Genomic DNA, 12,661 nt, shown 5'->3' with positions numbered 1-12,661 from the left:
TGATGAGTAACCATTCATTATCCAGCCTGATGCAAGTTCTGCTTTGTGTTGGTGTCCTTAACACCTGCTTGGGGGTTATTTTACTGATAATAGCTGGTATTATGATGCATTAAGACCTCTAAACAAAACTGCATGAAGGCCGGTGAATCATTTCACTCATCACATCTTCATATCACTATTTCCAACGCCTATGCACCATCTGACAATGCTCAAAAAGCCCACTCGCACCTTTGTGTGTATGCGTACGTATTTGTGTGTGTGAAGCAGTGAGAGCGCATGGTTATTTTTGGCTCTGCCTCGCAGCTCTGCGGTGCTGTGGCAACTGGAATGAATGTGACTGACAGTTTCTGGCTGATCTGAGCCTCTGTGACCTCTAGAAAATGGAGGACGCTTCAGAGCCACATCCTGTGTTCATATTCTAATTAAATCATCGCAAATGACTAAACCAATGAGAGAGATGGGAAATAGAATAAACAGGGGCTATGATGACTAGCTATTAGGGATGATAGGTCACTGCAGTGGCGAAGAGCTAGTGCAAAACAAGCCTGTTTTTATGTGTGCTTATATGTTCCAGATAGTATTAATGAATAGTGAATGAGTGAGTAGAGGTTCACATCTGTGGGAGGAGAACAGTGTGAGTCTTCAGAAATGGTGCCGATGGATGGGGAGAAACAAACAACACAGATAGTAGAGAGAGACGCTGTAAATAGACTATTTAGGTCCGTGTATCATCCGTTCATTTGATTATTCCTTTCATTACGGAAAACGAAACATCAGAAAAACGATGAATATTTCGTTTTTCTGTTTATTCTGTAGGCAGAAAAAACGGAAACTCATCTGTTATTCTGCTTATTAACTTAAAACGAAATATTAAAACAAACACAAAACCAAAACGAAATAATGAGTCAAAATATGGTCCGTGTGTACGTTTTGTTCATTTGTTTCCCATTTTCAAACGGAATAAAGGAATTGGAGAAAACGGCCGTTTTTCCGTTTTTCTTTTGCTCACGAGAAAACGAAAAAACGAGATTTTGGCTGGATTTTCGTTTTTTGGTTTAGGGTAGGAAAACGGATAAACGACTTTAAAATTCATTTTACACATGTAGGCGGTGCTGAAACGCCCACTTTCCTCTAATTGGTTAACCAAATCTGCGCTCGTGACGTCACCCTCAAAATAAAAGCCTTACACGCAGGCTTTTAATTATTATTATTTAATTATATATATAAACAAAGTTTACATATTCTATCATTTGAACCACACACAGTTAGCAGGCTTACATTCATTGCGTATGTATAAACTAAATAAAAACGTAAATCAGCAGTATTTTTAGACATTTGTCATTAAAATAAGGTCATAGTTCACTGCCAAACTTCTTGCTGCTGTGCACCTGATGCAGAGCAAAGAAAGCCATTTCCGAGCAGCACCTGGTTTGCATGACTGTTTCAGAGCAAGGGCTTTATAATAATAATAATAATAATAATAATAATAATAATGATAATTATAATTATTATTATTATTATTATTATTATTATTATCAGTTACTAGTGTTTTTATTGTTTGGTGTGTTTTTTTTCTTCTTTTTAATAGTTGTTACCAGAACCAGAATAAGAACACTTTAGCCCTGCTATAAAAACAAAGGGTACCATTTGTTTTCATTTATTTCTTCCTATTTTAATTATATATTGTAATTATTTATTTGATAATTAATACTATTGCAACGCCAAAGTAGGCCTGTCTTATTATTTTTTTTTTATTATTAAATTTGCTGTTATTGTAGGCTAGATGGCAGGCTTTAAATATTTTAAATAACATTTACTCATAACCTTACTAATTCGAGAGCCGAACCTAAAAAAGTTTAAGTGCAATAAGCCTGTACAATAAAGGGAGCCGCAATGCATATTTCTAGCGCATTCTTTCACTCAACAATTATTGCTGGAATAATGAAATAAATTTCAAATTAACCAATTAAACACATTTTAGTTGATAAAAAATTGTGTCTAGTAGTTCCGACAAACAGATGAGCTCGCTGCATGTGCGTTGCGCTACTAATTTGACATTTGCTCTTCTTGAGAAAGTGCTACAGCGGGCCCTGCTATTTCACATATAAGCTTAGTGATACGTATTTTAAATTAGTATTGCACATTATTCATTCATTTTCTTGTCGGCTTGGTCCCTTTATTAATCTGGGGTCGCCACAGCGGAATGAACCGCCAACTTATTTAGCAAGTTTTTATGCAGCGGATGCCCTTCCAGCCACAACCCATCTCTGGGAAACATCCACACATACACACACACTTATACAGTATGGACAATTTAGCCTACCCAATTCACCTGTACCGCATGTCTTTTTACTGTGGGGAAAACCGGAGCACCCGGAGGAAACCCACGCGAACGCACTACACTACTGAATTAGACACACAATCTCAAAAAAAAAACTTGATGCTTATTTACATTATCTAAAGTCATTTCTGAGGTAGGATCTGTTGTTGTATTATATATTTTCGTTTTAATATGCAAATAATTTTCTTTAATTTGTAATAGGTCCCTCATTGCATAAAATAACCAGCCTTTGTATTCAATATGTTTGTAAATTGTCCATCCAGTTTGACGCAAGCTAAACAACATTTTGGCCTGTTTTGCTTATTAAATGAGTGATTTTCACGGAGAAACAAATCATCCATCCACACAGTTTTGTATAGGACCTGTGTGAACAAAAATGTACACTTCATCATAGCCTATAGGAAAATGTATCTGTTTAGAACCAATTTTGTGTTGTATAATTAAAAATATTAAAAATACAATAAAAATAAAAAGAAGGAATAACATTTGAAGTGCAATGCTTCAAAGATCCAATACGCTGCATGCAGAGCCAAAACAAAAACTGGTTTGTTTGTTTAATAAAATAATAATATGAAATTAAAGTGAAATAGTTCCATAACCTGTATTATAACTGTAGTCATGTAGAATGTGCCAGAACCAAATGAGAATATTTACAGATTACCTCGGAATGAGACCTCGGTCTGTGAAGGATGCAGAACACAGAAACTCGCTGAGAATGGAGATGCATGTTAGATGTTGTATATCCCTTTAGATATTGTAAATAAACAACTAGTTTTTATAGAGATCGTGTCATGTCTTTTCTTTGACGCACGCGGTGAACAGCCTGTAGCCTAAATAATAGTTTAGATTTTATAACATATAATGTTCCATTACTTTAAATGTATAATGTTTTTTAATATTTATGGATTATATAAAATATATAGTTTATATAAATGCGCTCTGATCATTCAAGGATCATAATGCGTTGCATATTCTTCTTATTCTTCATTAGGCTTGATCCGTAAATTGTGTATTTTATAAACTGATCGTTTATAAGGACTAAGCTATTAATAACTGTAATTCCTCGAATGGAAAAGTCTTGATTAAAGAAAAAGAGAACTTAATTCGACATATGCATATAGTGCGCTTATTTCTGCGCGCATCGCGCGCTTTACCGAATTACCTTTTTTATTTTTTATGCATTATAAATGCATCTGGCAGCACCGAAAAGAGCAAATGCCAAGTTATTAGCGCAGCGCACAGACAGCTAGCTCGTCTAGTCTGAACCAGGGGTTTTCAAACTATTCATTGCACACCCATTGCATTTTATTTAGGATAAACCACTTATTTAAAATTAATTAATTAAAAGGTGCGTACTCTCCAATACACCACTGTAGTGTCATAATATTTAATAATTATTATTAAGATAGACACCTGACCTCCATTTAATAAACAATTTATTTGCCATCCTCTGTTAATTTGAAGTTTAAAGTTTAAATCATTTATGTTAAACTTAAATTATTTAAAAACTTAAAAAGACTTAAATTTAGTCATTTAAGACATTTTAGGTCATAAGTTTACATACATTGACCGTTGCATTTAGTAGGCCTATTCTGGTCTAAATAAGCTTTTTGCATCTTTGGTGTTTACACACACAAATTAAGCAGTTTATACGTACATTTAATGTTACTTTGAATTACTTTTGATGCAATAAATAATCCTAAATAGTTGAAAGTGTTAACATATTCTTGAAATGTAGTTAGGCTATTTTATAACTATGAAATTTATTACTAAACAAAGTGAATCATTATGAATTTGCCAAGAAATAATCCACTTTACCACCGTACAGCCATGCCCCACACTCACTAGAACGGTAGAACCTGGACTGTATGATATGTTCTGTATGTAAAATAGAGAAAATAAGCAAGATGCGCAGTCTCATGCAGCCTTAGTGAAATATAGCGCGTCACAGCAATGAACTAAAAATAAAACCACCCTTGAAATGCTGGCGATCTTAATTTTTTCAGCCTACACTGACTGAGAATAATGTTGCACTATTTTATTAACAAATAATTAGAATGTTTTTTTTCCCTTCAACACATTCATCATTACTTTTGCCTGTGCAAGTTTTTTGCGCGCGCTTGAGCGCGAAGGCATCTATTTTCAGGTGCAAGATGCCACTTTGGGTGGCACCAGCACACTCTGCCACACCTGTGGCTATGTTCCTGCTACAATAATAATAACAACAACAACGACAAAATAATAACAAATAATAATAATAATAAGACAGGCCTACTTTGACGTTGCAATAAAAAAGTATTAATTATCAAATAAATATTTACAATAGGCTAAAGGCATATATTAAATTAAAATAGGAGAAAATCCAATAGAAACAAATGGTACCATTTATTATAGCCCCATGCAGGGTCCATTGTGTTCTTACAACCATTAAATAACTAAGTAAATAATAATAATAACAATACTAATAATAATAGGCCTAATAATAATAATAATAATAATAATAATAATAATAATAATAATAATAATAAATTATTATTTTATACAGAGTAGGCTATTATTTAGGCCTACAATAGCTCTGAAACAATCATGTAAACCAGGTGCTGCTCGGAAATGGCTTTCTTTGCTCAGCATCAGGTGCACAGCAGCAAGAAGCTTGGCAGTGAACTATGACCTTATTTTAATGACAAATGTCTAAGAATACTGCTGATTTACGTTTTTATTTAATTTATACATACGTAATGAATGTAAGCCTGCTAACTGTGGTGGTTCAAATGATAGAATATGTAAACTTTGTTTATATATTTAATTAAATAATAATAATTAAAAGCCTGCGTGTAAGGCTTTTATTTTGAGGGTGACGTCACGAGCGCAGATTTGGTTAACCAATTAGAGGAAAGTGGGCGTTTCAGCACCGCCTACATGTGTAAAATGAATTTTAAAGTCGTTTATCCGTTTTCCTACCCTAAACCAAAAAACGAAAATCCAGCCAAAATCTCGTTTTTTCGTTTTCTCGTGAGCAAAAGAAAAACGGAAAAACGGCCGTTTTCTCCAATTCCTTTATTCCGTTTGAAAATGGGAAACAAATGAACAAAACGTACACACGGACCATATTTTGACTCATTATTTCGTTTTGGTTTTGTGTTTGTATTAATATTTCGTTTTAAGTTAATAAGCAGAATAACAGATGAGTTTCCGTTTTTTCTGCCTACAGAATAAACAGAAAAACGAAATATTCATCGTTTTTCTGATGTTTCGTTTTCCGTAATAAAAGGAATAATCAAATGAACGGATGATACACGGACCTATTTAGCTTACGGTGCATTTGCGTCATGCGGGAATTATAATGACTGAAGTCACTTCCTGTTCTAAATTCAATTTCCTTTTTTCTGTAAAAAAGATCACACCTGACTGAGTATCACTGGGTCAGGATTTTATTTCTGAGAAATAGTTAAAGTGGTCATGTTTTCATGATTTGATCTGGAAATAAATTTAAATAGATTTGGAACTCGTTTTAGGTGATGATACTTATATTCTCATAAATGTGGTAACTACTCGTTAATGAATTGTTCTTTTTTTCACTGCTGATCTACTTTTATTAAGTGTAAACTCATACACATGGACTGATAAAGAAGTATTGTAAAAAAATCACTTGTGTATTTCATTTTATTCATTTTCCTTCGACTTAGTCTCTATTTCAGAGGTCGCCACAGCAGAATGAACCGCCAAGTATTTCACTATACGTTTTGCGCAGTTGACAACCTTCCAGCCGCAACCCAGTATTAGGAAACATTCAAACACACTCATTCACACACACACACACATACACACACACTATGGAAAATTTAGCTTACCCAAATACAGTATCTTATTGCATGTCATTGGACTGTGCAGGAAACACGGAGAGATTATGCAAACTCCACACAGAACTGACCCAGCAGGGACTCAAACCAGCGACCTTCTTGTTGTGAGTGCTAACCACTGAGCCACCGTGCTGCCCACTTGTTTATTTCCAAGCTTTAAATAAATGAATGGATGAACAATGATTATACTAGAGCTGTGCGATATTGAATAAAATCGTGATATATTAAATAATGTGATATTCACTGTGATATTTTTTTTAAATCTCGTAACCAACATGTTTCATGTTATTTCAGGGGGGGAAAAGCATCAGTATAACTTCTTAGAAATTAAAATTCATGTTTCATTCATGTTAAAAAATCAAGAACTATCTGAAAAAAAAACAGAGGAGAGGTTAATCTTTTCTCTATTATTCCTTTTTAAAATGGCTTGATCATACAGTATTTCAACATCCATGCTAAAATCTTACAGAATTTTGGACAAAAAGCAGCATGTCTAGGATTCGGTTTCAGAGATGCACATTGGCATTGCCTAATGTACCGAAAAGTCTTTCAGATGGTGTTCTAGTTGCAGGCGCAAAATAACTTGTATTAAATCACTCATTTATTGCAAACCATTGGGATATGTATATCGCAATATGCACATCTGTGATATTTCAATAATTTACCTTCAATAATTTATCTTCAGATTGCTCTTTCCCAGATTTGGTTTCTGGCTCATATTCAATCAAATCATTTCCACTGTCTTCAAAATCAATATTTTGATTACTGATAGCTAATTAACCAGATTCACAATTCAAAAGCAGTGGCACTTATATTTAATTTTGTGCAGCACGAATTACTCTAAAACATTCAAGCCATTTCAAAGTTTGTTGATTATAGTCTTATGTCTATGGTAATAAAGAGTGAAACTTTACATTATTATCATGACGGCATGTTTTTATGTTACCTTAATGTATTTTAGTAAGTTAAGCAGGTTATAACTTTATTTATTAATTTATACAAATTTTTATTCAATGCTTTAAGCCAAGGGCAGCTCAGTGGCTCAGTGGTTAGCTCTGTCATCTTACAGCAAGAAGGTTGCTAAATTAAGTCCTGACTGGACCGGTTGACATTGCTATGTGGAGTTTGCATGTGTTTCTCAGTGCTGAGTTGTGGCTGGAAGAGCATCTGCTGTGTAAAACATGCTGGATAACTTGGGGGTTCATTCCTCTGTGTAAACCCCTGATAAATAAGGGACTAAGCCGAAGGAAAATGAATGAATGAATGAATGAATGTTTTAAGTCAGTTCAGTAAACATACATTACTTTGTTCATTTGATTCTAAAGAAAGCAAAACATAAAAAATTAAACATTTTTACGTGCACCACTCATCCATCATGATTATGTAGATAGATGTGAATCTGTGGCTTTGCCTTCTTTTACTTGGAAATCTTCATTTCCTCTGTTCAGTACATATCAGACTCACAAGTAAAACAAACAATAAAGAGCCCATTTATTGCTAATTGAAGTGTATTTCATCTTTAATACTTGCTTTAATGCAATCTACTGTATGAAATATAAAAATAAGCGTGATGTAACAACAGTAGTGTCAAGTTAAAGAGCATGTGCAAATATCTATTGATACGATCAGATTCTTTCTAATAAATATTCACAGAAGAATCATAACATTACCCTCCTTTTAAAGTTTGATGTCACCACCATTTTTCTTGCTTGTATATATAATGCCACTCTAAGTTTTTATTAATTTTAGAGTTTCCAGTGGGTAATTATGAATCCAAAGACTCACAGTGACTCACTGTTTTTTACTCACTGTAAATTGGTAATTATAGTAATTCTGTGAACATACAGTTCCCCCGTTGATTCTGCAAGTGAGCGCAGCACTGTGATGCGACAACTAGTATCTCCTGTGATAATCATTAAAGTGCTGGCACACATTTGCAGTAAAAGCTGCTTTGTTAATTATATTGGAAGGATTCTATTTTATCTCATAAGATCATTAGCACAGTGTGAATGTGGAGTAAAAGGATGCATTTTCTCTCTCTACCTTTGCTTCTGCATGTAGGTCAGCTTTCTCTCTCCCTCCCTCTCTTCTCTCTTTCTCTCTCGAGTACTTTCTCTATCAGCACATCTTGCACAGCGAGCAAAGAATGAATAAAGATACACAAACCACACCTGACCACAACATTTTTTTCTCAGGCGAATAATTCTTAAAGCTGTTACAATATTTCTCACGCCCAACTGTCCAAAAACAAATTACTACAGTAAAATAAAAGTTTGGTCTTGGATGCTGACTGGTTAATACAGCATGTAACACTGAAAAGTTGATACTGGGCCCTTATTTATGAAAGTAAATAATCAAGCCATGTTACTGTATATAGCAGGGCTGCCCAAATTTTTTCAAATGAAGGGCCAAAAACCAAATATCATTAATTAAGAACCATGGAGGCGAAGATATATAGACCAAACTATTTTACATTAAGATTGTCATGGGTAATTTTATAATTTATTTCATAATATTTACAAATAAAAAGAAAACATTACTTTAAATCGTATTAACTAATGCAGGATAACATTTTAAATGATAACTTATTGTGTTAAAAACATAAACAATCACATTTATAACACAGTGGAGTTCCATGCTGAATACACTAGTCAAGCCTTTGACTTCATTTACTCATTAAAGTCTTGGCATTGTCATTGTAATCATATGTACATTTTAAACTGAACTACTGTATTTAAATTGAAGCATTTCATTTCAGCTAGCTTTTTTTAGCTTAACGAACTAATAAAAGGTTTAGTTTGAAATGACAATACCTAAACCATCCCCATCACTCTTCTCAGGTTACCGTGGGCCAACTTTAGTTTGGGCATCTCAAACTAAATAGTGTTGGTCTAGTGTATGTATCATGATTAAAGAGGCTACAGGAATCCACTGTGCATCATTCAAAAACAAAACTCCAATTTGATTGCAATATAGTTCCAAATATCCCTCACATATGAAATACAATTCATTGTCCAAATTTGACTCAATAGCCAACATTTCGAAAGAACCTGATACTTTAGAAATGAAACAAATATGCATACACACAACAAACACAATACAAGCCACCATCCCCCCACCCGAACCTCACAATCATAATCTTCATGTTGACCACAACCACTGTCCAATTTATTAAATGTAAATAAACTGGTCTTATTATGAACAGTTATGAAGTGACTTGTCTCCTCTTCAGGGAGATCAGGTAATGAGTAAATATAGTCTCCCCATCAGTTAATGAGTAAATAAAATCCAGTTTTGTCCTACATTTCGTTTTCTGTGTTACTTTAAAATGCTACATTGGCTACATTAACAGGTGCTCAAATAATCTGTATGTAATCAGATTCATGGTTCAGTCGAATTCAAAAACTTTAATGTAAAGGCTTTAATGGGTATGAGCTTTCTAATTCAGTCCAACTGCAAATAAATTATCATGTAAACACTTGAACCTGCCAATTTACTCAATGGTTTCAAAATTAAACCCAATATTTCTATTTTCAGATACATGTAGCCTAAAGAAAATACATACACTATCAACTTTTTTTACTGTACGTAGAACCTAATTTTTCTTAAACACAAAAGTTTTAATCGGAATGTATATTAATTTGTATTTACAGATATTTGAATCAGATTGCCATGTTTTCAGAACGTGTATTCAGATCTGCAATCTAATGGATCTAAATTTGTTCAGATTAAATAAAATTGGTATATGTAAACATAGGCATTGTGAAAGTAAAATGGCCTGTGAATGAAGGTTAATTCATCCTGACTGTGTGCACTGGTGGCCATTTTAGGGTTGTGGGCTTTTGCAGTGTTGTGTTGTAATGCATGCACAGGTCTATAGCAGTAGGACAGATTGTTCAGTGGTCAGGTCCTCTGTGTCTTCCTGCAAAGCGCTCATGCCCCACAGGGCCACAGATGGCAGCTGGCAGATACAGCAAGGGAGTTTTTTAGACTGGAAAAGATGCTGCGGGGTTCCAGATATCTGCTGTGAATGGTCACATTGTGCAGATCACAGTCATTTGCATAGAAGCAGCTTTTTCATTTTGTTCATCAGAATTTCCCCACTGCTGTGTTTTTAGTTAAAGATGACAGGACACTTTTTAGACACTGTTCCCAGGAGTGCAAGCAAATGGCCTGGAAAAGGCTGAGCTGTGTCCTTGCATTAGCATCACCTGAACTGTTTTATTTTTTTGTTCTCCTGCAGGAAAGAAGCAACACTACCTATGAGTCTGCATATCTGCAATGTGCTAGAAGCAACTAAGGTCTGGAAAGACTCCTGAGACACTCTCAAGCCTGTCACATAACAGAAGAGTGAACGCACAATCTGTCAAGCTCAACGCAGACCCCTTAAGGAGTTCTGGTCATTTAAGGACGTGGAACGTGCGTTCAAATTTTCCAATGCCACATGAACACCTCCCTGAAAAGAATTTACTTATCAGAACAAAGGACAGGGAGGTTAGAATTTAGCCAATCACGAGAAGAATCAAGAACAGGAGAGGGTCTAACCAGAAAAGGAAGCTGAAACAGGAAGAAGGTAGTGACATTGTGGTGGATGCTGTTTCTGTTACGGTGGTTGCATCAGTTCCTTTCTGAAACTTATAAAGCCACGGATGAGCAGGTTTATGAACGTTAAGCCAACAACAGTATTAAACTGAACAGTATTTCTTAGTAAGATCCTATGGTATTCTCTATTTAGGTGCTTGTGATATTTATGTCCAAATAAATGTGCTGTAACAGTGAAAACACTGAAACAATTGCCAACATATCTACTGATACTGTAGTGTTAAGCCAATCATTTTTAAGAATTTATCATTGAATATTAGTATCATTGAATATCCAGTTTCTTCGAATGATTGTGCATTATCAGTGAACAGGGTGTAAGTACTTGCCTCAAGACTTGATAAGCCCACGGGAGTCACAGACTGTAATTTCTTACGACCTCTGAAGGAAAACACCTTTGCCTGTTGTTCTTCAGGACTTTTTATACTGTGCACTGGCTGGACATCTTTGTCCATCTGTGCCACATAAAGACTCAGGGTGACACAGCCCGTGACCAAGGAAGAACTTTAATTCAGCAATGGACAAACCTATTCGCCCTCACGTCCCCTGCAATGGCTGAGTGTCCTCCCCCAGTGCACTGAAGACGTTCTCTGCAGGACCACCGTACAATACACCCAGTTCCTCTAGCCAAGAACACCACGCCTAGGAGTGAATGTCCTGTTTGCGGCGCCAACCTGTGACCATTCCTATGGACACCGTCAAGATCATCCAGTCAGAGAAGTTCCCCCGGGAGTGTCAAGTCCCTGTGACCCAACCTCGCTATGCCCCACCTCCCCGTGTGGCCTGGGATGGAGGAGGCGAGGGGGAGGTTATCGTTAACCAGGCTTGTGGCGACCTAACTATGGAGGTCAATGGCAATACTGTCGTTCCACCCAGACCCCTAGTGTCTCCTCCCGCTCCTGTCCTCCGCCGTGAAGCCAGTTATCTTGCTCAGCGCAAGGCCAGCACGGCTGACATCTGCTACCACCAGTTCCACTACAAGATGGATGATGTAATCGTCAACCAGTACGTGCTCCGCTCTTCTTCCACCTCGTCCTCCTCGTCCTCCACCTCCTCAGGCCCGGTGATGCCATGTGAACCGCTGGACTGCCCCACATGTGGGCACACCTACAACTTTGCTGGCAAGCGGCCCCGCATCCTGTCCTGTTTGCACTCGGTATGTGAGGAGTGCCTGCAGATCCTGTATGAGTCCTGTCCCAAGTATAAGTTCATCTCCTGCCCTACGTGCCGCCGCGAGACCGTGCTCTTCACAGACTATGGGTTAGCCGCGCTGGCCATCAATACCAGCATCCTCAGCCGGCTGCCACCTGACCCGGCAGGCACAGTGCAGTGGGGCAGCGATGGTGACCGCAGCTGCTATCAAACAGTGCGCCAATACTGTCAGTCGGCTTGCACTTGCCACATTGCCAACCCTCTTTCCTCCTGTGGAATCATGTAGACAGTGCGTACAACTTGGCACAACTCATCTGAAAAGCTATCCATCCGTGCCCACCATCTGAGCTACACACATTCACCTTCTCCCGAAGGGTCACATGTACCTGTAAATTTAACAGCACAGGATGCTATATGAGGACTTGAAGTGAAAAGGACACTTGAGTGCAAAGACAGAGATATGAAATATCAGAGTAAATGTATTTTATGTATGAACTGGTTTCCCTATAGCCCTCGATCTCTTGTTTGGATGTGTTTGTCATCTCTTTACATGGGAATGCCAAGGGAAGTCTATCTCCCCCATCCTGGGTATAATAAAGACCAATAAAGAATTAAAAAAGTCAACTTTTGTTTTGTCTAATATTTTAGTGTTGATTGAATGCACACTTTGGAATTTCATCCAAAGCAACAGGTTATATTGGACTATTTC

General features: G+C 36.5%; 1 protein-coding gene across 1 annotated transcript in view; it reads left to right on the top strand.

Annotated features, from left to right (window-relative positions):
* rnf208 (ring finger protein 208) overlaps positions 1–12,576 on the top strand; it is a 35,583-nt gene extending 23,007 nt beyond the window's left edge. The window contains exon 2 of the mRNA XM_087270407.1: positions 10,445–12,576. Within this exon, the coding sequence (XP_087126533.1) occupies positions 11,453–12,238 (786 nt within the window). The 5' untranslated portion in view covers positions 10,445–11,452 and the 3' untranslated portion in view covers positions 12,239–12,576. The remainder of the gene's footprint in view (positions 1–10,444) is intronic.
* The last annotated feature ends 85 nt before the right edge of the window (positions 12,577–12,661 follow it).

This window comes from Danio rerio, chromosome 10 (genome assembly GCF_052040795.2).
Source record: "Danio rerio strain M-AB ecotype USA chromosome 10, GRCz13ab, whole genome shotgun sequence".
Taxonomy (NCBI): Eukaryota; Metazoa; Chordata; class Actinopteri; order Cypriniformes; family Danionidae; genus Danio; species Danio rerio.
This window is presented reverse-complemented; position numbering and strand designations above follow the sequence as displayed.